The sequence below is a fragment of the Myripristis murdjan genome, chromosome 7 (assembly GCF_902150065.1).
Source record: "Myripristis murdjan chromosome 7, fMyrMur1.1, whole genome shotgun sequence".
In the NCBI taxonomy this organism is placed as follows: Eukaryota; Metazoa; Chordata; class Actinopteri; order Holocentriformes; family Holocentridae; genus Myripristis; species Myripristis murdjan.
This window is the reverse complement of record NC_043986.1, coordinates 12431493-12456129: the sequence shown is the minus strand read 5'-3', so window position 1 is coordinate 12456129 and position 24637 is coordinate 12431493. Positions and strand designations below refer to the sequence as shown.

Here is a 24637-nt window from a genome sequence, read left to right as displayed (position 1 = left end):
TGCAAAACAAACATTTCTTATCATTTCTACAGGCACTGCTAAACATTAAAAAAAGCAAAATTTGCATCAAAATATTTCCACCATACCTAATAGAAGAAGCAAGACAAAGGCAGCCTTCATCTTCATTCAAACACTGAGTCACTGAGGCTCAGCACTTTTTGTCATTTCAGTTTGGCACACTTTTCAAAAGGTATATAGCCCCTCCTAGCTAAGAAAAAAAGGGAAGTTGTCAGCTTATCAGCTGGAAGGCTGCACAGAGACATGTTACTCATACAGCTGACAGCCCTTTGAAGATTGTTGCAACAGATTTTTATATATGATTTCATTTTCGCTCCAAGTTAAACGATACACGCACTGTTTGTCAGTTTCTCTGACAAACAGTTTTATCACAAAAAATGTTGACAAAATATACCATGTCAATCAATCAAATACACATGGACAAATATAGACAAAGTAAGCGATTTATTTGGTGCCAGCTTTTAGCTTATTAAACACTTCTCATTCACCAAATCAAATATCCATCATGGAACAGAAGACAGCTGCAAAAGTTATGTACAAATTACTCAATTTATATTCAGTTAAACACAATATTGTGGCATTCTGACAATAAACATATCTTTTTACAGGTCAAAAATAAACACTCCCTTCACATTTCACTCCATTTGAAAACTAAAAGTCCAACAACTAAAAGTCCCAAAAAATCCAAGCTTGGTACATTTTCTAAAACGATATAAGCCATTTCATCTTGTTTGATAACATTGTCTTGCAAATCAAAGCAGTTGAGGCACATGATCAATCAATTTCAATAATTACAGAAATGACCAATGTTTAACTTATTTCTTCAATGCACAGCCCCTATGATTAAATTAGAAGCAATGGGTGCAATATTCTAAATTTACAAAAAGCTGTTGATCTCTTCAAACAGTGCAACCACCCCCGAACAGAAGAAACCGTGCAGGAGATGATCCTCTAGTTCACAGCCCAGGTAGCTGAATGCATAAGTTGAGGTTGTTCATAGTGGCTTGTAGGGTCTGACTGAACTCCGGCGGCCCAAAGTAAACAGTTTCAATGAGCCATCTATTCATCGGTGAAGGTAATGACATCATAGTGTATGCCCTGCTGCTGCAGCTGCTCCAGCTGTTCAGGTGTGGCCTCAGTGTAGACCGCCTGGGTCTGCACCATCGCTGCATCTGCAACAGCTGCACAACAGAAGCACAAACTTTTTAAAAAAGTACTCCAATAACAGGTTTTCCACAAGTATATTTTAGACCATTTGAGATCCATCAAAGAATACCCATCCAGCCCCATCGCACTGGGGTGCTGAGTCATGCCAGATCACACAGACACTATCTGGTTGGATAACTCACAGTACAGGAAAATGAGAATTTTTTGGTTTGTTTGTTTTTGGGTGAACTGTTCCTTTAATGTGATTTAGTGCATCTGAAGTGTGATCTAGAGATTTAAACCTTTTCCATTATTGCACTTGTAGTTAAGTCATTGTAGGTCACATCATCACTTGTGTGCTTAAAATGCAAACAAATTCATGTAATGTGAGGCACAATCCGTTCATTCAGAAAACCAACCTGTCACAGCAGAGTGGGCTGCTGCCTCCAGATCTTCAGGGTTCACTATCTGCTGTTCTGAGTTGATGGGTAAATACTGGATCTGACCGTCATGGCTCACCGCAATCTTGATAAAAGAATGACACAGAGCAGCAGAGCAGTCAGCCATCTGAAAACCATTCTGCAGTTCATGCTGTAAAGAGTGTGTTTTGGTATCCGTCTCACCTGCTGCTCCTGCAGAAACGTCCCGTCATGCTCATACTGGATGATGTGTCCATCCTGCATCTGGGGGCAGAATGAGTCACAACACAGCATTATCATTAGAGCCCGACTGATATGTTGGCTTTCTGCAACTGGCTCATTACAGATATATCGGTACTGGATATACTGTTGGCTGCCAATATGCAAAACAAAACAAAACAAAACAAAACAAAAAAAAACAAACAAACAAAAAAAAGTGTAGCAAAAATCACATCAGATAAAAAAAAAAAACTTATCACTGAATAGTTAGTCTAGAAGAATTGATTGTTTACAATACTTCTGTAGCGTGTGAGTTTGGTGTGTAAACTATCAAGCTATATCTTTATTAAACTATTTGATTACCAAATTTGCTGATTTCTTGATACAAATATCTGTTTTTAGCTCCAATACAATATTGATATTGACCCAAAAAGTCGAGTACTACTCCAGTTCTAATAATCATTTTCAAATGCATGTCTCCATCAGTGAGGGTGGCTTCCTGAGCAGCAGTGCACTTACCTGTATGTGGTTACCATCTGCTAACACGACATACTCCTGAGGGATTAAGTGCTGTACCCCGTCCTGCGAGATGATATACTGGACCTGGGAGACGAGAGAAGCCACACTTTGATTGTCATGATGAGTCAAGAGTTTAAGGAGCTTTCTATGATTTTTATTTATTATTTTATTAACTCTCTGGTACTGTACTGATCCACACAGGGAGGCCAAAGGACAGGGTCAGTAACAGAACAGAATACCTGGGCTGGAGGGCTTTTATTGTCTTTTTCAATGACATTTCAACAAGCTGGATGCTTGCACCGTGACCTTCCAGTTTAAGGAGTGTTTTCTTAATCTGTCACCCTGCTACCTTAAATCCTATCCTATGTATATTAAGGGAACTGTAGTCAAAATGTTCTGTACCTCTGTCACCTGGTTGTCCCCTGCCATCAGGTGTTGGACTGTCTGTCCATCGACGGTGGTTATCTGCTGGATGTATGGGCCCTCCTCCTGATCAAAACAAGTTAATGGATGTAAATGTGAAGCAAAGCACACAATAGCTATGGACAGCAAATAAAATGGTTTGAGATAATTAACTTAGTTTACAGGCATGTCCAGTATCCCGTGCAAACTCATACCTGGTCTGATAGCGCCTGTTCTTGGGCTACAATGATGTGCTCCTGTCCGAGGGCCTGGAACCGCTCTGGACTGATCACTGCCTGCCGCGCTTGCAGAGCTGTTACACACACACACACACACACACACACACACAAGAAGAAAACAACCACATAAAAGGTAAAATAACCATCAGGTAGCATGCTCAACCTACTGAGAGAGTGACTAACCACATCATGGCCTCAGACTGACCACTCCAAAGGCCAACAACCCCAAAACTTCAACTAAATTTTGAAAACAGGACATCCAATCTGCATGTGTAAGTGAATATATAGACCAGTTGTATTATGATATTATATTCAATATTTAGGTATGATGTTCATTTTAGTGGGATATAGGTAACTTGTGAGTCTTATTTGAAATTCATGGAGTTGTCATTGTGTGTTTGTTGTGCAGTCAATATGGCCCTTACACTGTAGTGTGGCCAAGGCTTCCTCGTCATTGTTGACTATGATGGTCTGCTGGGAGGCGGTGGCGCGGGTCTTGCGGGTCGGGTGATCCTGATTGTGCAGCCGCTCCATGTGGAACTTCAGATGGCCATTACGATTAAACCTGAGATGACAGACATAAAAGCAATTAGCATGGTATGGTGGCTATTCATATTCACTTTGTGGCATAATGCTTATTTTGCATAGGGGCTCCTGAGGTTTAGCATGGAATTACAAGGCACAGAAATGACAGCTGTTCCTACCTTTGTCCACACAGTTTGCAGGAAAAAGGTTTCTCATTGGTGTGGGTCATCATATGTCGACGCAGGTCTTTCTTGTTCTTGGAGGCAAAGCTGCAGTTGGGGCACTTGTGAGGGCGTAAGTAAGCATGCAGCCCCATGTGGGTCTAACAAAAAACAGGATAGTAAATCAGGGTCAGAAAGTAATGAAGTTCAGGAAAAAAAAAACAGGTGATTCATGGGAGCATATGACTGGGTGATTCTTTCCAGAGCAGTCTATAATCATGCAGTCTATATAAAAAAAAACAACTGATCATGGCATATACAGCAACACAAAATGCTCACATCATACAGCCAGTATCAGAATAAAATGCAGGCGTTATACAAACTTCTGTTGTGTTCTTTATTCGTTTTTATTTTTGAGAACGATATTGTAAAAATGTTTTAGAATGATATAGAAAAAAAATACTAACATTAATGGAACTAATGGAGTGTTCATATGCTAATATATGAGACAACTGTATCATTCCGTAGTTGAATAAAACTATGGAATATAACCCCAACAGACCACCCCGGACCTTTTAAAAATGCTGAATAGTTTGGTTCTTTCCACATATGCCTTAAGGTTTGTTCGACATGTGTGGTTACAGTCAGCCTTAAGTTTGGTGGGACACTAATGGAGAGTTACAGAGAGACTCACCTTGACCTCAGGCCAGGAGGTAGCAGTGAAGTCACAGTCAGGACACTTGAAGGTGTTTGGGTCCACGTGTGCCCTCTTGTGGTTCTCCATGTCAGAGCGGCCATGGAAAGACTCCATGCAGATTCGACAGGAGAACCTCTTGGTGCCGAGACTGGGGGAGCTCACTACAGACGGAGAGCCTGGAGCTTCACTGCTCAGCTGAGAGACAGACAGACAACACTGTCAGAGGGCAGCAATACAGAAAGAGATATACATCAACCCTTAAAAACATCTGACATCCCACACTTACCTCCACCTGTTGTAAAACACCATCAGCCAGTGCTGAGGTCAGGTAGTACTTGTCACTTTTCAGGCTCTCTGAACCAGAGACTTCAACAGCCTGGGAGGGATTGCTCTCACTATTGCTGCAAACACAACAATAATGAAGGACAGTGAGACACTGACTGCTGATGGTTACTGAGTCCCATGTGTTATTCTAACATACAGCATATTTATATATTTCCTCCCTGTTAGAAACATACTTATATCAAGTAGACTTTATATAGTTTTTTCTTTTCAAAATAATATTTGATTTCCTACTTATGCAATAAGCCTAACCTTAGACTAAAATCATCTTCCCAATGGAAGTATCATGTGGAAGAAATCTACGCCTAATCCTTTTACAAATGGCCACCTGTACCTAGGACTGTGGATCTCCTCTGCGACGTGCTCTACCACGCTGAAGTCTCCTCCTCCTTCGTAAGCCTCAATAGCGATCTGGGTGAGCTCTCCTGTTTCAGAAGTGGCTGCCTCGTACGCCTCCTGGACCACTGTCTCGCCGTTCTCAGACACGTGGAAGGTCACCACCTTTTGGGACTGGCCCGGTGCCGAGGTCACCCCACTCCATGTGCCCCCCTCCAAAGCCTTGCCCTCTGACTTCAGTACCGCCACCTGAGGAGCACACTTAGACCATGTTCACACTATTTAGCTTTTTTCAAATTCTCATTTCTTTACATTAAAAATCAACAGGGAGCAGTGAAAACTTGCCCTTGGCTGCTTTTTTGGAAGAACAGAAGTTTTGAAGAAACAACAGCACCTACCTGCAAAGAGTTCCCAACCAGTTCCCGGGCGTTGCTCATATTCAACAGCAGGTCAAGAGCATTCTGGGCTGACAGGTCAGTGGATTCAGCTGAGGAGGACATGGAGAAAAGGGCAATCAATGCCTGTCCTGAAGACCGCAGAAGTCACAAGAAACATATAAATAACAGAGTGTGTTTTGTGGCACAGACCTTGTTCGTATATGATGGTGGTGTTTCCTAGTGCATCCTGGGAGACTGAGGCATTCTCCATACCCTGCATGGCTTGTAGCGTCACAGGATCCACAGCAACCTAATGAAGAAGTGCACAGACAGCGGTAAGCAAAGTCTCCCCACACTACAACCCACTTAATTTAGCAGGTATTAATCTGTATTGGCCCTGAGATAAATTACACAGACATTATTACAGGAACATAATACTCCTCTAATGGACTCACAATTGTGTTCTGCAGCCCCTGTGTGTCGTCATGCTGCTGTTTGAGCTCCTCTATCTGCTGCAGGGTGAAGAAGGGTCTACGGCGTTTCCTGACTGGCTCCTCTGGGTGGGCCACGCACCAGTCCTCAAAGGCCTCTGGGTGGCGACACTGCACATGGAGACGGAGGTTTTTCCTGTGCTTGGTCATGAAGTGGCACATATCACAGGAAAAGGGTTTCTCTCCTGTGGAGGATACAAGTGTAACTTACTATTTGCATTGCTGTCATAATGCAAAGCATGCAGACATCATCAGAATGCCACAGACTAAAGAAGCAACACATTTTAACAACCAAACTGAACTGGCTTTGGTATGTGTGGTATATGAGAACCTCTGCCTTCATACAAAGATATTAAGAATCATGAAAATGTCATCAAATTAAAATACACTTTATGAAAAATTCTGACACACTGACCAGTGTGCTTGATGGCCAAATGAGAGACCAGGAACTCCTCCTTGGAAGTGGAGTATTTACAGTAGTCACACTTGAATGGCCTGTCGTTGGTGTGGGACAGCTGATGATTGAGCAGCAGCTTCTTGTTATCACAGGTATAGTCGCAGAACTCACACTTGAACCTGGCACAAGCACAGATGGGAGTCTTTTGTTATGACGATTTACACATAACAATAAAAGTACCGAATCATCAATGCATATTCTACACCACAATTCTAAGCAGAAAAGCTTTCTGAAAGAGGTGGGAAGGGAAAGTTTTGAATACTGACTTGCTGTCTCCGAGACTTTGGATGTGGGTCAGTAGGTGCATTTTGAAGGTGTAGCGCTTCTTGAAGGATTTTCCACACTGAAGAACAGAAAAACAGCAGCAATTAGAAATTGGAAGAAAGCAACTACAAACTAGAGCCACCCCATAAAAAATAATTTGTGCATTTAAAGTTATATAACTTCGATAAAACAACCCATCAAATAGCACATATAAACGGTCTATTAAAAAAAGCACTGTACAGTTTTTTGCAGGGTTTTAACATTAATATCTTGCAATGAAATCAGCTGTACATTACAGTGCTAGTAAAACTGTCTAACATTTTAGTACAGTGCTTTTGACAATCATGCCACTTCACTAAGGAAAAGGAGTGACTGTAACATCAGTGTTCGCCAATGTCCCGCCTTTCTTTCTTGCATAATTTGAGCACCACATCCACACTCAGGTAGCAGGCACTCTCTTTGTTTTGTGAGAGAGGACCAGGTGATCACATCACAATCTCTTTTGTTGTCACTCCCCCAACTTGGTGGCATCTTTCTCGTAACCAAAATTCTAAAAGCAGTCTGTAAATGGTCTCCACAAATTTTGTCCTCTCATATTTGAAGTCTTTCTTCATGATATAATCTTTGACAACTGACCTTATCACACATGTGTGGTTTCTCAGCACTGTGGGTCTTCATGTGTTGGGTGAGTCTCTTTTGCATGGGGTAAACCCTGTGGCAGACAGGGCAAGGGAACTGGGAGATCTTGGGTACCTGAAAAAAGCAGGATGAGAGGCACATAACTAACCACTGAAGTCACCCAGAGGACAACAGCAGCCAACCTAAACAGAAATAAATCGGTGTCATAGCTTCTGTTACAGCATGAAACTGGCTAGTTTTCAGGTGAAAGGAAATCAAAATATAGAAAAAAAAAACAAATCTTACCACCTCTGTCTTTCTTTTCCTGTGGAATAGAAAAAATATTTAGTAACAATATATACAAGAACTGTGAAAAACAGTATTTTCTGTAAAAGGAATCATTCACAGCTGGTGTGTATGCTATTCATTCACTCACTTCTCTCTGTTGTGGACTGCTGAGTGGCGGATGACATCTTTTCTGTACACACTGCTGTAGTCACACTCCTCACACTTGAATGGCTTGGTGCCTTCGTGATTGAACATGTGCTCCTGCAAGACATCGCCCAAGCATCGTCAGACACTGTGGAAATATGTGACTGTAAGTAAAGTCAGGTCATCTGTATGCCAGTTTTGTTGTTACTGACCTTGAGTGAGGACCAGCGTTTGCAACGATAATTGCACTGGAGGCACTTGAAAAGCTCTGGGTCGTTGCCCTCGTGGGAGTCCACATGGAAGCGCAAGTCTTCTTGGGAGAGGAAACGCGAACCGCAGATCCAGCAGTTATGTGGCCTCTGAAGCGGTTTGAGGGATTTATAGTATCGACTGGAAAATAATGAACAAGAGGCAGCAATTAACCTATTGTAACAGCTTTTAAATGGTAAATGGTATTTATCACACAATTTTGTTGAGTAACTGGGTACGTACTTGCGATTTATGTACTTCTTATACTTCTTGCGAAGGAACCGTTTAGAGGGCCGGCCTCGTTTCCTCTGGAAGAGCTCCTCTGGCCCTGTGTTGGATGAAGGGTCTTTGTTCTCGGAGTCTGACTGGCTTATCGCTGTCTCAGTGTTATCTCCACTGGGCAAGGAAGCAGGACCATTGCTTAAACCAGAAGAGCTTGCCTCCTCAGCTGCACCAGCATCTGCACTCATCTTGGGCTTCTTACCAGTACTCTCTGCTTCTGCAACAAACATTTAAAAAAAGGTTGCGTTAAACACAGTAACATAAAATGTAGGTTTTATGAAGATGCAAATACTAACATTTAAACAGTTCCTGTGCAAACCCACCTTTGGTGCTGTAGCCTTCTTCCACAAGGCTGTACTTCCTGGGGCGGCCAACCTTGCGGCGAGGACGGCCGTGAGAGGAGGAGGAGATGGGTGGAGTGGGCTTCCTCAGAATGGCTGGTGGTCTTCCCCTGCAATCCTGCTCTGCTGGGTTATAGTCACTGTCCTCTGGAAAAAAGCAGCAGGGTAGAAATAGAAGCTGGTGAGCATGACTATATCGTGACTGAATATGACTGTATGATTTGGAAAGATAAGCAAAGCAATGTTTATGAAATCTTTACCAGGAGATTTGCTATGAAGTTAAATGAAAATGACTGCATCATTCACTGACCTTCTGGGTCATCAATAGCCCCAGCATCCACAATGTCATCCTCCTCTTCCTCTACATGTTGGGACTCTTCAACCTTCACCTGTGCAGCCTTCCTCTCCTCTGCTGCCTTCAGCTCTGCCTGTCGACGGGCTAGAGTCTCACTTTTAGGGGGCCGTCCTCGTCCACGCTTCTTTCCAGGGTCCCCTGAACACCAAATATTGCACAACAAATGATAAGGCGACCACTTACACAGACCAAATTGTATATATCTGTAATCTATAACCCACTGTGGTGCCGTACCTGCAGGTTTGAAGTGCCTATCCCTCATGTGGTTGATGAGGGTGTCTTTAGAAGCACTCTTGTAGGGACACATCTTACACTTGAACTGTTGTACAATCACTACTTCCATCATTTCCTCCAATTCAGCTAAGTTAGGAGGTCGGCCTCCACTGCCTTCTGCCACCATTGACGTCTCTGACTCCCCCACCAGCTCAGCCTCATCCTGAGGCCCCTGGGAACCCTGGGGCTCCTCTTGGCTGGGAGAGCACTGTGGGGCCAGCTCAGGCTCTGGATTGGAGGTGTAGGTCCCACTGCTGCTGATGTAGGGCCCCGATTGGCTCTCACTGGACCCTAAGGCCTCGGGAAGCCCAGCTGAGCCTGCAGTGTCTGCCAATGGGTGGTCTGATGACGAGCTTTCATCAGCATAGAGAGAGGCCTCAGGGCCGTTGCTGTTTTCCATGTAGCAGGAGTGCTGTGGCTGCTGCTGGGAGTGCTGCGGCTGGTCTGGGTCTTGGTTCTGCTCATCATCTTCATCATCATCCCGCGCCTGATACTGAGAACACCCCGGCTGCTCGGAGTCTGCAGCCGCCACACACTCCCCGCCATACTCAGCCTCGTACTGTCGACTCGTCTGAGAGCGGTGGTCTGCGCTGCTGTCAATGTAGCTGCGTGAGTGGTGTGGCTGCTCTCCATCGTCCACTGCACACTCGAGGTATCCGGCACTGCACTCCACCACATAGTGACCTCTGCTGGTGGGGTTTGAGTCGGCCCCACTACACTCCACATATCCAGGTAGGTCCCGGTCACAGTTATCCCCACTGTAGTCAGGGAAGCCGGACTGGGAACGCGTCTGGTCGGGCTCCTCTCCAGAACACTCCACGTAAGAAGACTCTCCGGTCTGGTCTGGACCATCTGCACTGCAGTCCATGTACTGAGAGGGGTGGGAGTGCTGTGGCTGGTCAGGGCTGACTGCTGCTGTCCTCTGGGTAACCCGAATGTCCTGGCTGATCGTCGGGTTGATCGGGGTCAAGGTTGCCTTGCAGGTCCCCCTGGTCCAGGCAGGTGGACGTAGGGCCCTCTCCAAGAGTTTCGATGGCAATACGACTGGACAGGGCAGAAGAAGACATCTGGGCTACCATAGGAGCGCCTAAAGCAGACAAAAACATGAAGGTGGGCTAAATGCTTATTTCAGTTTTATCAGTTTCAGCAGGTTTTTAATGACTTTCAAACTGCTGTTTTGGTCAAGAGCGCAGTAATTGGTGCTGCCCAATCTTATCATATAAGTCAACAAATAAAGTTTAACTCACTTATTCCACCGCTTCACTATAAATAAATATGGACTGACAAGTCACCATGTTACATATTTTGCACACTGTTGCTATTGGGGGAAGCTGGGGGGGAGTTGAGGCATTTTTAGCACTGCAATCTGGAGCCTGTCATTTCATATCAGCTGCAACTGCACCGCATGTTCAATCAATTTTCCAAACTGCCACAATTATTATCTTGAAAAAGACTTTCTAAGGTGAAATGGATTAAAGAACCAATCAGTGAGCAATAACCACAAGGAGCCTTACCATCATCTGGTCCTTGCAATATAAGATACTGGGTTGTCTCTGCACCCCCATCTTCTGCACTGGTAACAGCTATGCAGCCTAAAGGACAAAAAGTCAAAAAGTAGAGAAGATCAGATGTATGCTCTAAATACTCAGCTGCTATTCTGTGGCAAATTAATCAAAATAACAGAGGCTTAACACTCTGCAGCATATGACACTGCAGAAAGTGGAATATCCATGGTACACCAGTACACTTCTCAGCTCTCTGTCCTGTCCCATACCATTCATGATGTCAGGGCCGATGGTGGACTCTATTATCTTGTCTATGGCAGAGCCCAGGTCCGAGGAGGTAGATGCAGTTGAGTCAGACACCATCATGGCTCCTTCGGATACGGCACTGGAGTGGACCAGGACCTGGGCTGACTCAGACACCAGCACTGACTGAGTCACTGTGGAGACGCTGGATACACTGGTGGACTGTGCCACCGAGGAGGAGTCTGGAAGGTGTACCGACGAAACTCTGACGTCCGTGCTGGAGCTGGTCTCCGGAATGAACACCTGGGTGCAAAGGAGCAGACATGAGATGCTTAACAGGTGTTTAAAGAAAAAAAAAAATCAAGTGCTGGTTATATTAACTGCGGTGACACAAGTTCAACTGTTACATCAATTGCTGCTGTAATGTAATGGTCTATCATATATTGTTCTTTATCTCTTATACACACAGGTTTAAAACAATTACCACAAGTCCCTCTGAGCTCTGTCCCACATGGCAGTCTGACTCTGGGGCCTGTGCATGTGAGGCAGCAGCATCACTGCTGTCAGCAGACATGGCCTCAGATGACTCCATACCCATGCCGCTTTCAGAGGGCTCCTCCATCCCTGAGGGGCCCGCATCACTGCTGCTCTCCACCTCAATCTCCTCCGAATCCATAACTATAACACAGAATAAGCAACACACGTTACACACTTTGTCAACCTCAAATTTGAAGTGACAGTTATCCTAAAAGCAAGTTATCCACTTGTGTTAAACGGGGAGCACCACTGTATTTCATGACTTGTATGCCCTCGGACTACTCTTGCTCTACTTGTAAGCATCTATTAAAGTTTACCATGGATGGACAGAGTGTTTTCAAGCTTTAACAGGTATGACCCAGTGAATCTAGGCTGGAAAATAGCACACCAAGAAACCGCATTTTAAAACCTCTACCTAAAGACTTCAATAATGTAATTAACAGTACTGAAAGACTTTAGGCCTTAAAACTAATCAAATTTAAAACACTGTAAAGACCTTCAGACACTATGGACAGAAACAACTAATACATTTGTCTCGCTTACTGAACTGTGATTTCGGCATGGCTGTATAGAATTTGAGATGATGGGAATCTAATAATATTCTTAGAGGTTTGCCCAGGAAGACAGTAAACTCTGTAATTCTTAACTGAAAACTTAAAGGTCATCTGTGGTAAGTAAACACTGTATGCTGTCCATCTGCCAACACCTGTCTTATGCAGAACCTCGTGATGTTGATGCAACATCACATCCAAGAGGAGGCTGGTGATTTGGTTTCTAACAAAGTACCGTTAATTCCCCTCAAATGAATGGACTGCATTATGTAATTGGAATAGAAATTGTGCAAGTGGGTAACTGAGCGTTTTTCTCCTTTATGACACGGCTTAGACTATGCCATATGACTCTGGCATGATCACAAGTGCTTAGTCAAAACAAGCCACAATTTGAGGAAGCAATCAGTGTATATTTAGAAAAACTGGGGTAAATTAATGCGACTGAGGGAAGTCTGGGCCACACAAGGACAGCTAGGCTAAACCCTCCTGTTACCTTCAAATTTACTAGATTTTTTACCCACTAGGGTCAGTTGAAACCTCAAGAAAAAGTTTATAACAAAAAATGCTACCAAGGTTTATGTGTCAGGTACTTCATATGTCTTGTTGACTACTTAAATAAAACATGTGCATTAAAGTTCATGTGGGAATCATCTTTTTCTCTCCCAAATGTCACATTTACTACCAGTGGTTCTCTCACAACTAAAAGTATGGTTTTAGAAAGGTCTGTGAGGATTATAAATGGCATGTTAAGCTCCTCAATGTCATCCAAAACACCTAAAACAAATGTGTGCATAATGTTGACACATCTTAAATGTTTTATACAGCTTTAAAAACAGGGGACTGGGGGTCAAACTGGCCTCAGAGAAACACCAATGTGTACAAAACGTTGAAAAAAGTAATCATGCTGATTTCGTGTTTGCCCATTTGGAAAAAATGTCATGAAATGTGAAGACAACAAACGTAACCTATGTTAATCATGTATTCAGAGGCGTTACTGAGGTCAATTTAACCTCAGAGATAAAATTAATAATGCGTGGTATTAACGGTGTGACATCCAGCTCCTGTTGAGTGTATGATTTTTTTTTTTTTTTTATTTTCACAGTGATAATAATTATTTAACTACACCTTGAGCTCAGCTAATGCTAGCTAGCGTTAGCCGTGGCTGCGGACTCATCGTGTGTCATGAGGCTGCAAAACAAAGACACACTTTCCGCGTCGGACAGGGGCTTTAAATGGTGGTACATAACGTTAAATCGACTGAAGGCAGGTGTCAAATTTAATTCAGCTCAAAGTTAATCCCGATCCGGAGCTGCGTGCCCCCCGACGCCGCGGCCGCTAGCCTCTTTAAACGGGCCTAGCTGCCCTTGGTCCTGCCTGCTCCGCGTCGCCATCTTCCACTCGACCGTTTTTTACACTCAGGCATTCTGAGAGCTCTACTGGGGACCTCGAGGGCCTCAGCCACCACAGATCGCCCAACTGCTGTCCCTGAAGAAAATGAAAATATTTTCCGACCCCGGCGCAAGAAACGTCGCTCTATTTTATCTTACCGTATATTTGCGAGTCGACTCGTATCCCTCGCTGTAGACCCGCTAAGAAGAACGGAGATTTGTAAGCGATAATTGTTGCTCCATTCTAGTCGGGCGCCATGAGCATATCCTTGCTTCCTGTTCGTCCAACCGGATCTTATTTATTTTATTTGTTGAAAAGTGGCTTGTTACTCGGTTAAACATTTTATAATGCGTACATGTTTGAGTAATTTGTGTTTATGGCACATTTTTATTGTTATAAGTTGGTATAGGTCTTCGATAAATGTGGTGTTTAGACATTTCGTGGACTATTGTTTTTAGAGGAAGACGGAAGACGTATTACGCAATTTGTTGCGGAGTAATATGCACTCGGGGTGATCACTGTTCGTAATAGTGTTTTGATAAATTCGCTTAATATACTTGTATGTTGTGTTTTATGTTTTGTTTTTGGTACAATTAAAAATGTTGTTAAAAGGACTAATTATGTAGTTTTATTTAATTAAAAGCTTTTTTTTATTTGTGTATTTTTTATTTGGTTTTATTTGTGTGCCTGCAGAAACTTATTTATCAGTCTGTCAACTAAATGATTGAGACAGCATAGTAGGGTTCGGCAGTTCTCACAGAATGTTTATTGAATTTAAAATTTAATTTTATTACAAAACATATCATTTTATAAATTATTTCAGTGAAGGAGACATGCAATGCATCCAGTGCAAGTATTTGGCCTTAAAGCCCTTTTCAGAAATACACACACATAGAAAACAAACAAGCAAAAAAAATAAAATAAAATAAAATAATAATAATAATAATATTAGATACCGCTATAAATACCAGACTAATTCAATACTGTTGTGGTCTGAGCCTGTCAGACATAGACAAATGATTTTCGTAGCAAATATGGAATCAGATCTGATGCAGATAACGCTTTGGAAAGTAGCCTGTGTCAGCTGTGGTTGTGTGAAAACATTTGAGGCCACAAAACCTGTTCACAGATTATCAGACTGATGGCGAGGCAATGCCACATGCCACACTTAGCTGTGCTGAAGTGAGCCATTGAGTGTCTATCTTTTTTTTTTTTTTTAAATATGCCTGCATGAATGGTGGCCAATAATTCACATCCCAGAAAGCACACACAAATTATACAAGTGCTGTACACAAATAGCCTGTTGCATCACATTCTCCTTGTCTCCTGCACAGGAGAGAGAAATGTCAGGTTGTCCGGCCAGTGATGGTGTGCTGCTCTCCTTCTCAGTAGTGATACCCAGAGGAGTCTGAGCACTTGAGGATGTCGTACTTCACATAGCCAACACGGTCCACCTGCCTCCGGGAATTCATACGCCAGTAGAAGCGATCCCGGCAGAAGTACATGTGACCTGAAATAGAAATTATAACAACAGACAGGACGGTGAGGCTACTTTGAAAGCAAAAAATACTGTGAATTGTTCATTTTTTGAGGTGTGATAAATATCTGAAAATGTGAGGCATGTTTACCTTTGTACTGGAACACATCGTGGGCGTCATTGGGGATGCCACCGAAGACCACGTCTGTGTATTTGGGGTATCCTCGGTCAATTTTCTGGGCCTTCACGTCCAGCCTGTTTTGATCAGACAACATGCAATTAGAGAATGCAATGGGAAGTAACAAAAGAGATCAACCACTTGCTATAGTTCACATTTTAGTTGGATATGCCTTGTTTTAAATGAAAAAAAACAACCAGGCAAGTGAGGTTTGGTCAAGGGTGCAATGGAGGCGAAAAGATAGCCAATATTTTCTCCACTAATTTGAACTAGAAACCTTTCAGTGACGAGTCTGCTTCTCTAACTGGAGCATGTTTATGTACAGACATATTTAGCTCACCTCCAGAAGTTCTCCCCGCTGAAGAGCAGGACTTTTCCTTTCCCTCTCTGCAGCGCTCCCTCCACCTTCTCAACACTGCTGGGCAGGCCGAGCTTTTCTATGCTGCGGGGTCCCAGCACACTCTGTCCCGTGTACACCCAAAATCGAGTGCCTGTGGAAAGATGAGGCGTGAGAAAATCAGTTATGTGAGGATTATCGGCACCGTTCACCTCTGTGTTAGTTGCTCTATTATCAGTGTGCATTGTGTGCAGCTGCATTACCTGAGAAGAAGTAGAGTTTCTTGGTCAGGAGGTCCTCAAAGGCAGTGTCGATGTCCTCTGGCAGAGCGGGCCACCTCTCAGACACAGAAAATGGCCCCTTGAGCCCTCCATTGTTCTTGCTGGACATCTTCCAGTAAAGTCTGTTGGATCGGAGAATAAGTTAGCACAAAAGCACTACCAATTTACAGTCATATTGTTTTTTGTTTTTTTTTGGTGTGTGTGTGTGTGTGTGTGTTTTCCCTTCTCTCACAACAACTGATCTGCTTACCCGTCCTCAAAGAAATGCAGTTCTCCGTCAATCACGGTTATGGAGTCAAATTTGGACACCTTGCAGGCATCTTTGCTTGGATCTACAGGCCGTGTGGTGGCAGTGGAGGTGGGCTCCGTGGTGGAAGCTGTAGTGGTTGGGGAGTAGGTATCTGTGGTGGTGGAGGCGGTGGCAGTGGGCTCAGGAGGAGTGGGATTAGGGCCTGTTCCTCGTCCTGAGGAAAACAAATTGTTGTTAAAATCATAAAAATGAAACCATCGATTAATGTAACTGGGTGTGATTTTAATATTTGAATTAAATGGCATGATGTGTCATGATGTACCGTAGAGATATTGGATGCCTTCGACATCGTCCTCATGCAAAGAGAACTTCTCCACATAGCTGTACATGGGGTACATGAGGGCCTCTCGGATGTTCGAGTGGTCCAGGCCGAGGGCATGTCCAAACTCATGAGCTGCCACCAGGAACAGACTGTAACCTGAGAGACAGAGGGATTAGTATTGAATTATGAGGGTAAATGCAAATGTGTAGGATTTCTACTTGCTCTACTTTGTCTGTGTTTTTCATGTTTCTCACCTTTATCAGGACAGAAACCCCATTTCTTGTCGTCATCGTAGTCGTCAGTAGTGCTGCACCACAGTTTGCCATCTCCTCGTCCCTCGCTAGTGCAGGAGTTGTACTTCTTACCCAGGAACACAAAGGGGAAGTGGCAGGGCTCTCCCTCAGAGTTTCCACCAGTTACAGCCATGTCTGTCCAAATACAGGCATAACAGTAAGGAAACAAGCCACTATGGCAGCGTTGTGCAGTGGTTTATCATGCATTGCAGTTCCTTTCACTCACCTCGACTGGGACAGAAGCCATATTTCTTGTCCTTGTCAAAGTTGGATGTGGTGGCGCACCAGCGGTAGCCATCGGAACGGCCCTCTGTGGTACAGCTTTCATATGTGTCCCCATCAAACACAAAGGGGAAGACGCACTCAGCTCCATCACTGTTTCCTCCAAATGTGTACAGCACTGTTAGGGTGAGAGTCAGGGGAACGGGAGGGGAGGTGAGGTGAGGAATACTGTCAGCATGTCACAAAAGCAGGTGCCCTCCTCTGGGGTGACCTTTGACCTGTTATTCCTGCAGAAAAAAATAATGCCAATCTTACATTCACTGGGGCAGAAGCCGTATTTCTTGTCCTTATCGAAGTTGTCAGTAGTGGCACACCATGGCAGGTTGTCGCTGCGCCCCTCGGTGGTACAGCTGCTGTAAGACTTGCCCTCAAATATGAAGGGGAACTGGCACAGGGCACCCTCTGCGTTTCCATAGCGAGTCTTCACAACTTGTGTGATAGAAGAAGTTTTACGTTATTTAAATGTAGACAACAAACTGTACACTAGGGGGAGACATTAGCCCATGTACTTCCACATTTTGTGTGGGTCTGTGATTACCTGGTCCTTTTCCCAAAGTCCAGAACTCATCTTCATCAAAGTGGGCATCTCCCTGCATCCCCTCACCAGGGGGATACGCATGGGCCAGGAGTCCATCTTTACCATCAAATGGGTATGGGTCTCCATGATCTGGAGAGACAGAAATGAAATACTGAATGTAATGAAACCCCAACAATATTACACAGCGAACAAGATTTACTTTTATGTACTGTATTATTTTATATTGCAGCTAATGACAAATTGATTCTGTGTATTTATAAAATGTCTTAAACGGCACATTTTGAAGACCTACCGGCTCTTCCGAACGATATCATGATGTCAGCAGTCCCATCAAAGAGGCGGGTGAATTTTAGAGGCGTCACATCACTCCACACCTTGAACGCTCTGGCAAAGGCATCATCAATGAGAGAGGCCTCCATGTCGGGGGAATAGTTCATAATCCTGTGGAGAAGAGTAGAAACAAGCTGTGTATGCAAACTCGCTGCAGAAAATTGCATGATCTTGATCATGTGTATCAAGCAAGAGCCACTCAGAGGGCAAAGGCCATTCTGGCAAACCCTCTCCATCCTATTCATGTAAAGTTTCAGCTTCTCCCATCTAGGAGAAGGTACACTTTCCCCTGTAGGGCCAAATCTAAAAAGTACCTTAAATCTTTTGTTCCATCCACTGTTCCATTAGCTTTTTAAATAAGCTGTAGGCCATCTTCTTGGGAACTGCACACTGGTGAACTGTGATGACTGTGTATTTATTCATGTTTATTATCTGTATTATTTTTATTGTTATGTAAGACTTATGTTGTTGTTGTCATGTGTATGTTTTTACTTCTGTTGCAAACCAAATTGCCCTTTGGGGACATTAAAGATTTTCAAAGTCAAATTGTTGAGTTTGTACATTGCAGTATATCTCTGTTGGACACTTTTGGATACCAGTGTCAATTTTTGCATTGCATAGCTCAAGTATAGCCATATGCAGAGCAACATTTGCACTCCAACAAGTGATAAATCCTTTCTGTCCACTCACCTGTAAGTGATGTCATTATGATCCCATTTGAGGTCACCCTCAAAGGTCTTGTAGTCGCGTACATCAGGAACCCCACAGCGAGGATGTCTCATGGCTTCTAGGGTGGGCTTGTCCAGCTGTCCTGTCTCCTCCAGCCCCATCTGCCTCTGCATCCTCTTCAAAGCCTTGGCGGTGGACACCATGGACTGAAAGCCACTGCGGTGCAGGGTTTTCATGTAACCAAACCTCTGCAGGTAACTCTGGAGGAGAGCATGGTAAAACACAATTAGCACAGACAGCAATTATAGCAGTAACTCCTGGTAATTCAGTAAATGAGAGGATATAGCAAATGATATTCCCATTTTAAAAAAAAAAAGTTTTCTCCATTAAAAAGTAGGATCTTTAGACTTAATGGTCATAGATATTCAAGCCATAGTCTTTAATCCTAGGTTGATAACCTGCACTGCGTGTTACAAAGTTTAGTCTTCCGTAAATTTTTGAGACACCAGCCGACAGTTTGACAGACTCAGTATAAGTTGTGTACTGAAAATGAATGCAACTTTTCAAGAATTAGGAAAGACAGCTGTGCCAAGCAATTACGGAGGCACCTTCACTGCACAGTTCATACGCTGTTTTGGAAATGTTAATCTGTCAAGACAAAATAAACCATCTGCTACTCACTTCTGCCAGTTCCATGTCAGTCATGTTTTTGAGGACATCTCCAGGGAATTTGACCATCACAGACTTGAGGGGAATGCTCCATCCATCCTGCACATGTATCCCCAAAAACAGTAGAAATAAAGCACAGCACCTCATGGTAAGACCTACTGTAGATCGCTGTGGAGTGTAACACTAAGTTGTAGTATGAGCCTGTCAGTTCGACAAAGAATTGCTTCTCGGTCGAAGATCAGCTGTGCTCGCGCTGCAGTTTTGGCTTTCCTCTTTGTTTTGACTGGTGGCTCTTGTTGTTCTTCTTTGTGCCCTTGGAGTTGTGGACCTTGTATTTATGCTACATAACGTCTTAGTCACTTAACCTCGCCCCCGCCTGTCACTAACCACAACCCTCCCACTTAGATCTTGACAGCATACATGGATTGAATGGACAAGGGGAAATTCCAAAATATCCACATTTAGACTTACCTAAACAGCTAATGAGTGATGAACTAAATGTTTCTTTTTTGGTGTTATTTTAACCCAGAAAGAGGGTGATGGGGTGTATGTTGGCATTGGGGTTTGTGACCCATTACAGCAAATGATTATAATTATGAATATATTATGTTAACAGCAACTTTATTACGAGAGTTATGCATGTTGTTTGGAAACTCAAACATATGACCTTGACTGAATCAGAATAATATTTGATAATGTAAATCTTCCAAACTCCTCATACACATGATGATTAGATGTTTGTCAATGTCACACTCATCATTATACATTATACATTAAACTCTACTAGAACAGTCAGTGTATTTCCAGAGGATTTAACTATGGTTGTTGCAAGCTTTTTTTCAAATTTCACACTTTTATGATGCAAAGCCAGGTGTTTCTCTTATTCCTAAGGTCACAGCAGCAATATGGCAGCTTTTGGCTCCAGGCTCATTATTCATAAATAGAACAAGTTTCCTCTTTTTTCCCAAGTTGGATACTGACAAAGATATCAATCTGGGTCAAGCTGAAAGCAGATTCCTTACAGAAAAACTGGAAAACTGTGTGCCGTGTGCTGTATTTTATCTTCTGAAATGGTAAGCTAACAGTGTGGAGGCTTTTTGCTTTGTTTTTTTGAGGGCTTAGAAACATCAGAATATTGTATGTGAAAGCCAGACACTGTGGGATTTTTTAAAAATGACAAATGCCCTTGAAAAAGGAAGTAATTTGAAGTATGTCTCAACTCAATTTAATCCATTGCACAATATACAGTTTGTGCGTGCAATATTGCTGGTGGTCATTTTTAGGGAACCATATGTCTCAGATTTTGATGTAATTAGCCCCATGTAATGTCCTCACTGACAGAATGACAAAATCACACTGACAATTACTCAGTCAGGTAGGTTAAGTCATTACGCTGGGAACAACTGTTCTCTCTCTATCTCTGCGACACAATATTTTGAACTTATGAGGAGAGATTTGGATCTTGCACAGTGTCTAATCTGTAATCTAGCGAGCTACGTGCAGTTGCGTGTGTGGGCATATGTTGGTATTTTGGGGTATGCGAGAATCAAGCTGGTGTGGGTTTGGACGGTTGTGGTTATGTTTCTTGACTCTGCTTTGCTCTGTCTCTCAGCTGGCTTATGATGACTCACTTGCTTCCCACTTAGATGACCAAAGCAGCACACGAGGGGCTTTTTTCAATGAGTGCACTGCTGACATCCCTCCTGCGCTTGCATACATGTTTACTTTGTAGCTGCCCTGAATTCAGGCTGCAAGGAAATATACTTCATCTCATCTTGAAGCTACGTGCCAAGTCAAAACACACCAAATCATATAAGGTTGACAGGGCACCACCGTCTCAGCTACTGTAGAGGGGGTCTCTATCTTTCATGATGTTTTAGCAAACCTCATCGTGTGGCTTCTGGGAAAAGGCATATAATTGAAAACACTGGTTGAAACTGAGGAGGACTTTCCTCATTTGAAGAATTGCAAAGAAATAAGAACCTCCTATTTCAGGGTACTAGACTGACTTACCTTATAAGGCCAAGAAAATATGCCAACAACAACAATATAGTAATGTGCTCATGCAAGTGGAGGTGAGAAATTATGAGGAAGACCTGTCATCTCCTCCTTCCTCCTTCCTCTTAATATAACTCCTGATTTCCTGACAGTGTCAGACACATTTTCACACACACATCAATCCCCCACCTCATTATTGCTGATTGTTGACGGGATAGGACAAAGACATGTTGTCATATCCTCTTCTTCATTAGTATTTCACACTCATGCATTTGCATCATTATTTTTAAGGTGTGTGGACAACATTCAAAAAACTCCCCCAGTACTCTTCCTCTCGGTTTGTTGTGATTTTCCACTGAAAGATTACCAGGCATATTAATCAAATAACATGTGCTGACCTTGTCTCATGCTAAAAATAGCCTGTGAAGACTATGGATATAAAATAAAGGTCAGCAAAGGGTAATAAGCTTCATAAAGTGGAGGAAATTAAAAAATTTGAATCCCTCTTAAAACTAAATGTTTTACTGACTCACCCATATTGTTAACCAGTCCAGCTCTGGAGAGGCGTTGTTTTGGAGCTGTGCATATACATAATGCATTTCAGTCTTTCTGGCTGCTGTGTGAAATCTTTCTATTGCTGCTTGACATGCTGATAAATTTATATAAAAGATACATGTTCAATACAATTCTCCATGGACTGAAAAAATCACAAATTGTTGTCGACATCCGTACCTAACAGTCAAACATTTTCTTCTAACAAGAACAATATGAGCTCTGTTATAACTATAATACATACATTTATAGTGCATGCTTTTTGGGTCTCCTAGATTGGGTTTCACCCAGACTCAAGCAGCTCTGCCCGGCTTCAAACAGAAAGCTAAGCACAAGGTCTCTCTCGTTTGATGCAGCTTTTATGCTCATTCAGACACAATCATATGGTTATTTCTGTTTATGCATGGCTCCTCAGAGGATCCCCAGGCCCACTTTGAAAACATCTGTCACTGATTTTATGTGGCGTCAAAGGCTTAATGAATACGGCTCCATGCATGTTAGCAAATGCCACATTTAATTTGGTTTTGCCACTTTATTTCCAAAAAGACGTCTGGCAGAACCTTGAAAAATAGACATTTTTGTGTGGCATTCATCCCAAAATTGACCTCAATCACCACATCGCCCGTTGGCACACACCATGTAACCATAAGAGGCAGCTAACTGCGTCATCACAGAGCTGGATAATATCATGGTTGAGCAGCAAGACCCTCACAACACAACATGGCCTGGATGTATGCGATTGAGTTAACCAGCCATGAAATGACGAGGAGGTGCCTCTTCTTACACATCATATCACAAAGTCATCACCTGTGACCGTCTTTCATTTTTACTGAGACTGCTGAGACAAAGAGGAGAAAACACAGCAAAACCCAATCATAGCAGGTCGAAGACACTGTTTGAATGTTGGCACTTGACCGCCACAGGTGAAAACTCTCATTATGTGCGGAGATTCATGGGGAATATGCCTCTGAAAACCAGTGTGCTTCAAGCAGCTGGGCTGGAGTCTTGAATGTTTACAACTCAACACTTTTTGCTTTATTGCAAGTTATGAGCCTCAGTTCTTCATTGTGACATGCCCTGTTTGGTTTCAAGCTGCCTTGTTAAAACAAACTGTTTATGTCTTATGGTATGTCTCTAATAGGCATTATAAATACCAAAATCACTTCCTGTCTGTCAGAGTTGATGTGGCTCCTTTGCCAGCTTCTTTCTTCACGAGCCTTCAGCTGAGTTGTGTTTTATGATGACTGGTTTGTTGACTTTGTGGTGGGACACAGAGACTCTACAACACCGAGGTCCCACAGAGTTTGATGTGGCGAATGTGTTGCCCCTTGACTCTTTCCAGGTACTTTACCAAGCCTTCCTGTGTATGCTGCGCTTTGCAGTTATTCTGGGTAAAGGTTTTATATTTTCACCCCTCCAACTTATGCATCATTTTCTCCCTACTTGCCAAGAAGTTTGTGTTTCTCCTTTTATATTTCCTCTTTTTGGAGTAATCATCTGTGTATTGTTTGCTTTATTAGCACCAAAACAGTCATGAGCAGAGTGGTGGTCTCTTGAGTATTATTGTTTCTGAATATTCATAATCCTTCCGAGATTATGTAAAAGAGAGCCTGAGGGCGAGGCTGGCGTGCTAAAATCCTCAGAGCACAAAACAAATGGAACAAGTCATCCTGAAATGGAACTGATCAAAACAGTTAATCACTGGGGCTGAAACCATGTTGTACCCCTCAAGCCAAAAAGCATGACACAGATCTGTGATGAGTCATAAATCAAATTTGACAGAAATTATTCAGTGAACACCTATAAAAAAGATGGCATAAAGCACTGTACAGTCATCAGAACGGGACCGTAGGAGCTGAGGCTTTGACTCATCTTTGCCTGGAACAACAGACAGGAGCAGTTATTTCTGCCTGCTGAAATGCTTTATCAGTGCTTTAATTCAGATAGTCTAGACAAGTCACCACTGGGCATAACAAATGTGCCAACATTGGATTTTTTTCATACTCAATTTGCACATTGTTATACTCACTTGTAGTACAGCGCTATAAACACCCTCTAATGAGAAAATAGATTGATTTCAATCTCAACTGTAAGCCGAAATGAGTAATAGCTGTCATGTAAATATGACATATTACATTACAAGGCAATGTCAACACATTGTTTTTACACATTTTAGATGCATAATAATGCATTAAGCCAAATTTCCAAACGAGAGTGTATCATTGTTGTGATCAGGGTGACATTCTTTCCAACATTCAATTTAGCCCTGGTTGATCATTGTAAGATACTGCGGTAGATTACTGATTTTTTTGAGGGTAATATAAGATGGCATGCTTTTCTCCAAGAAAACAAAAACAAAACAAAACAAAACAAATAAGCTAAAAATAGAGGGTGGTTGTGTTGATCTGCTCCTCTTGAGTCTATGTGTCAGTCCAGTCGTCGGTCTCCATCTGGATCACAGTTCCGGATGACAGCGATTCTGTATCTGATGTAGGAAATGAAGTTCCAGCACATTGCCTGGGATCAAAACATCACATCCTGACAAGTTGATCAAAGCGGTAAGACGCAGGCCTTACACACCATTAATCCTTATCGTTGTTTGGTTCCCTACCTTCCCCGGCTCAAGGCCTTTTGCAGCCACCACAAACCACAAACGTTAACTTCCCCTGCCTCCAGCCAGGTGCTCCACAGGATTGGGTCACTGGTGTGAAAGAGGATATGAGCAAAGCCTCTCAAACCAAAGGATGCATGTGGTAATGTGACATACTGTAATGGCTTATGGATGCAGACATTATTCTAAAATTCTTGGCACTTCATTAGGGAACTACTCTGACAGGCAAATACACAGAACAAACACATCAGGTTTTTTGGGTAATCACTGGGATATGAGTCTTTTTCTTTTAACAGAAATTCAATTTGATTCATAATTCCATAACTGGCGATCATTGCACATCATTGCAAATCATTCTGATTTCCGTTTGTAAACCACAATTTGCCAAAGTTTTACACCACTAAATAAATGTATGCAATAACATTAGGCTATAAGATTCCTTCTGAAATGTGAAAACCATTCA

At 42.8% G+C, this 24637-nt stretch overlaps 2 protein-coding genes across 2 annotated transcripts; both read right to left on the bottom strand.

Annotated features, from left to right (window-relative positions):
* Positions 1 to 445: 445 nt before the first annotated feature.
* Positions 446 to 13679, bottom strand: LOC115362091 (zinc finger protein 335). The gene is given in 29 exon segments (XM_030055878.1): positions 446 to 1199; positions 1584 to 1689; positions 1788 to 1847; positions 2322 to 2405; positions 2724 to 2810; positions 2939 to 3036; positions 3388 to 3527; positions 3667 to 3809; positions 4343 to 4540; positions 4632 to 4746; positions 5022 to 5272; positions 5422 to 5510; positions 5611 to 5710; positions 5856 to 6076; positions 6307 to 6467; positions 6615 to 6691; positions 7249 to 7365; positions 7537 to 7555; positions 7667 to 7779; positions 7875 to 8052; positions 8155 to 8410; positions 8517 to 8681; positions 8845 to 9027; positions 9124 to 10067; positions 10069 to 10249; positions 10677 to 10754; positions 10937 to 11213; positions 11395 to 11588; positions 13546 to 13679. Coding segments are annotated over 28 exon segments (4755 nt in total). The 5' UTR covers positions 11587 to 11588; positions 13546 to 13679; the 3' UTR covers positions 446 to 1077.
* A 454-nt stretch (positions 13680 to 14133) lies between these two features.
* On the bottom strand, positions 14134 to 19327 carry mmp9 (matrix metallopeptidase 9). Its single transcript, XM_030056483.1, has 13 exons — positions 19026 to 19327; positions 18366 to 18604; positions 17638 to 17786; positions 17346 to 17474; positions 17063 to 17236; positions 16752 to 16925; positions 16487 to 16660; positions 16233 to 16388; positions 15911 to 16124; positions 15643 to 15782; positions 15383 to 15533; positions 15016 to 15119; positions 14134 to 14897 (listed from the first exon to the last, which is right to left on the bottom strand). Exons 1-13 carry the CDS (start codon positions 19158 to 19160, stop codon positions 14773 to 14775), a joined length of 2064 nt encoding a protein of 687 aa, XP_029912343.1. The 5' UTR covers positions 19161 to 19327; the 3' UTR covers positions 14134 to 14772.
* Positions 19328 to 24637: the final 5310 nt, after the last annotated feature.

Coding starts and splice junctions, on each gene's coding strand:
- mmp9 (XM_030056483.1), bottom strand. CDS start 19,160: ATGAGGTGCTGTGCTTTATTTCTACTGTTTTTGGGGATACATGTGCAG. Junction 17,475..17,637: donor GATATCGTTCGGAAGAGCCG/GTAGGTCTTCAA, acceptor CTGTCTCTCCAG/ATCATGGAGACCCATACCCA. Junction 16,389..16,486: donor GGGTTTCTGTCCTGATAAAG/GTGAGAAACATG, acceptor TCTGTCTCTCAG/GTTACAGTCTGTTCCTGGTG.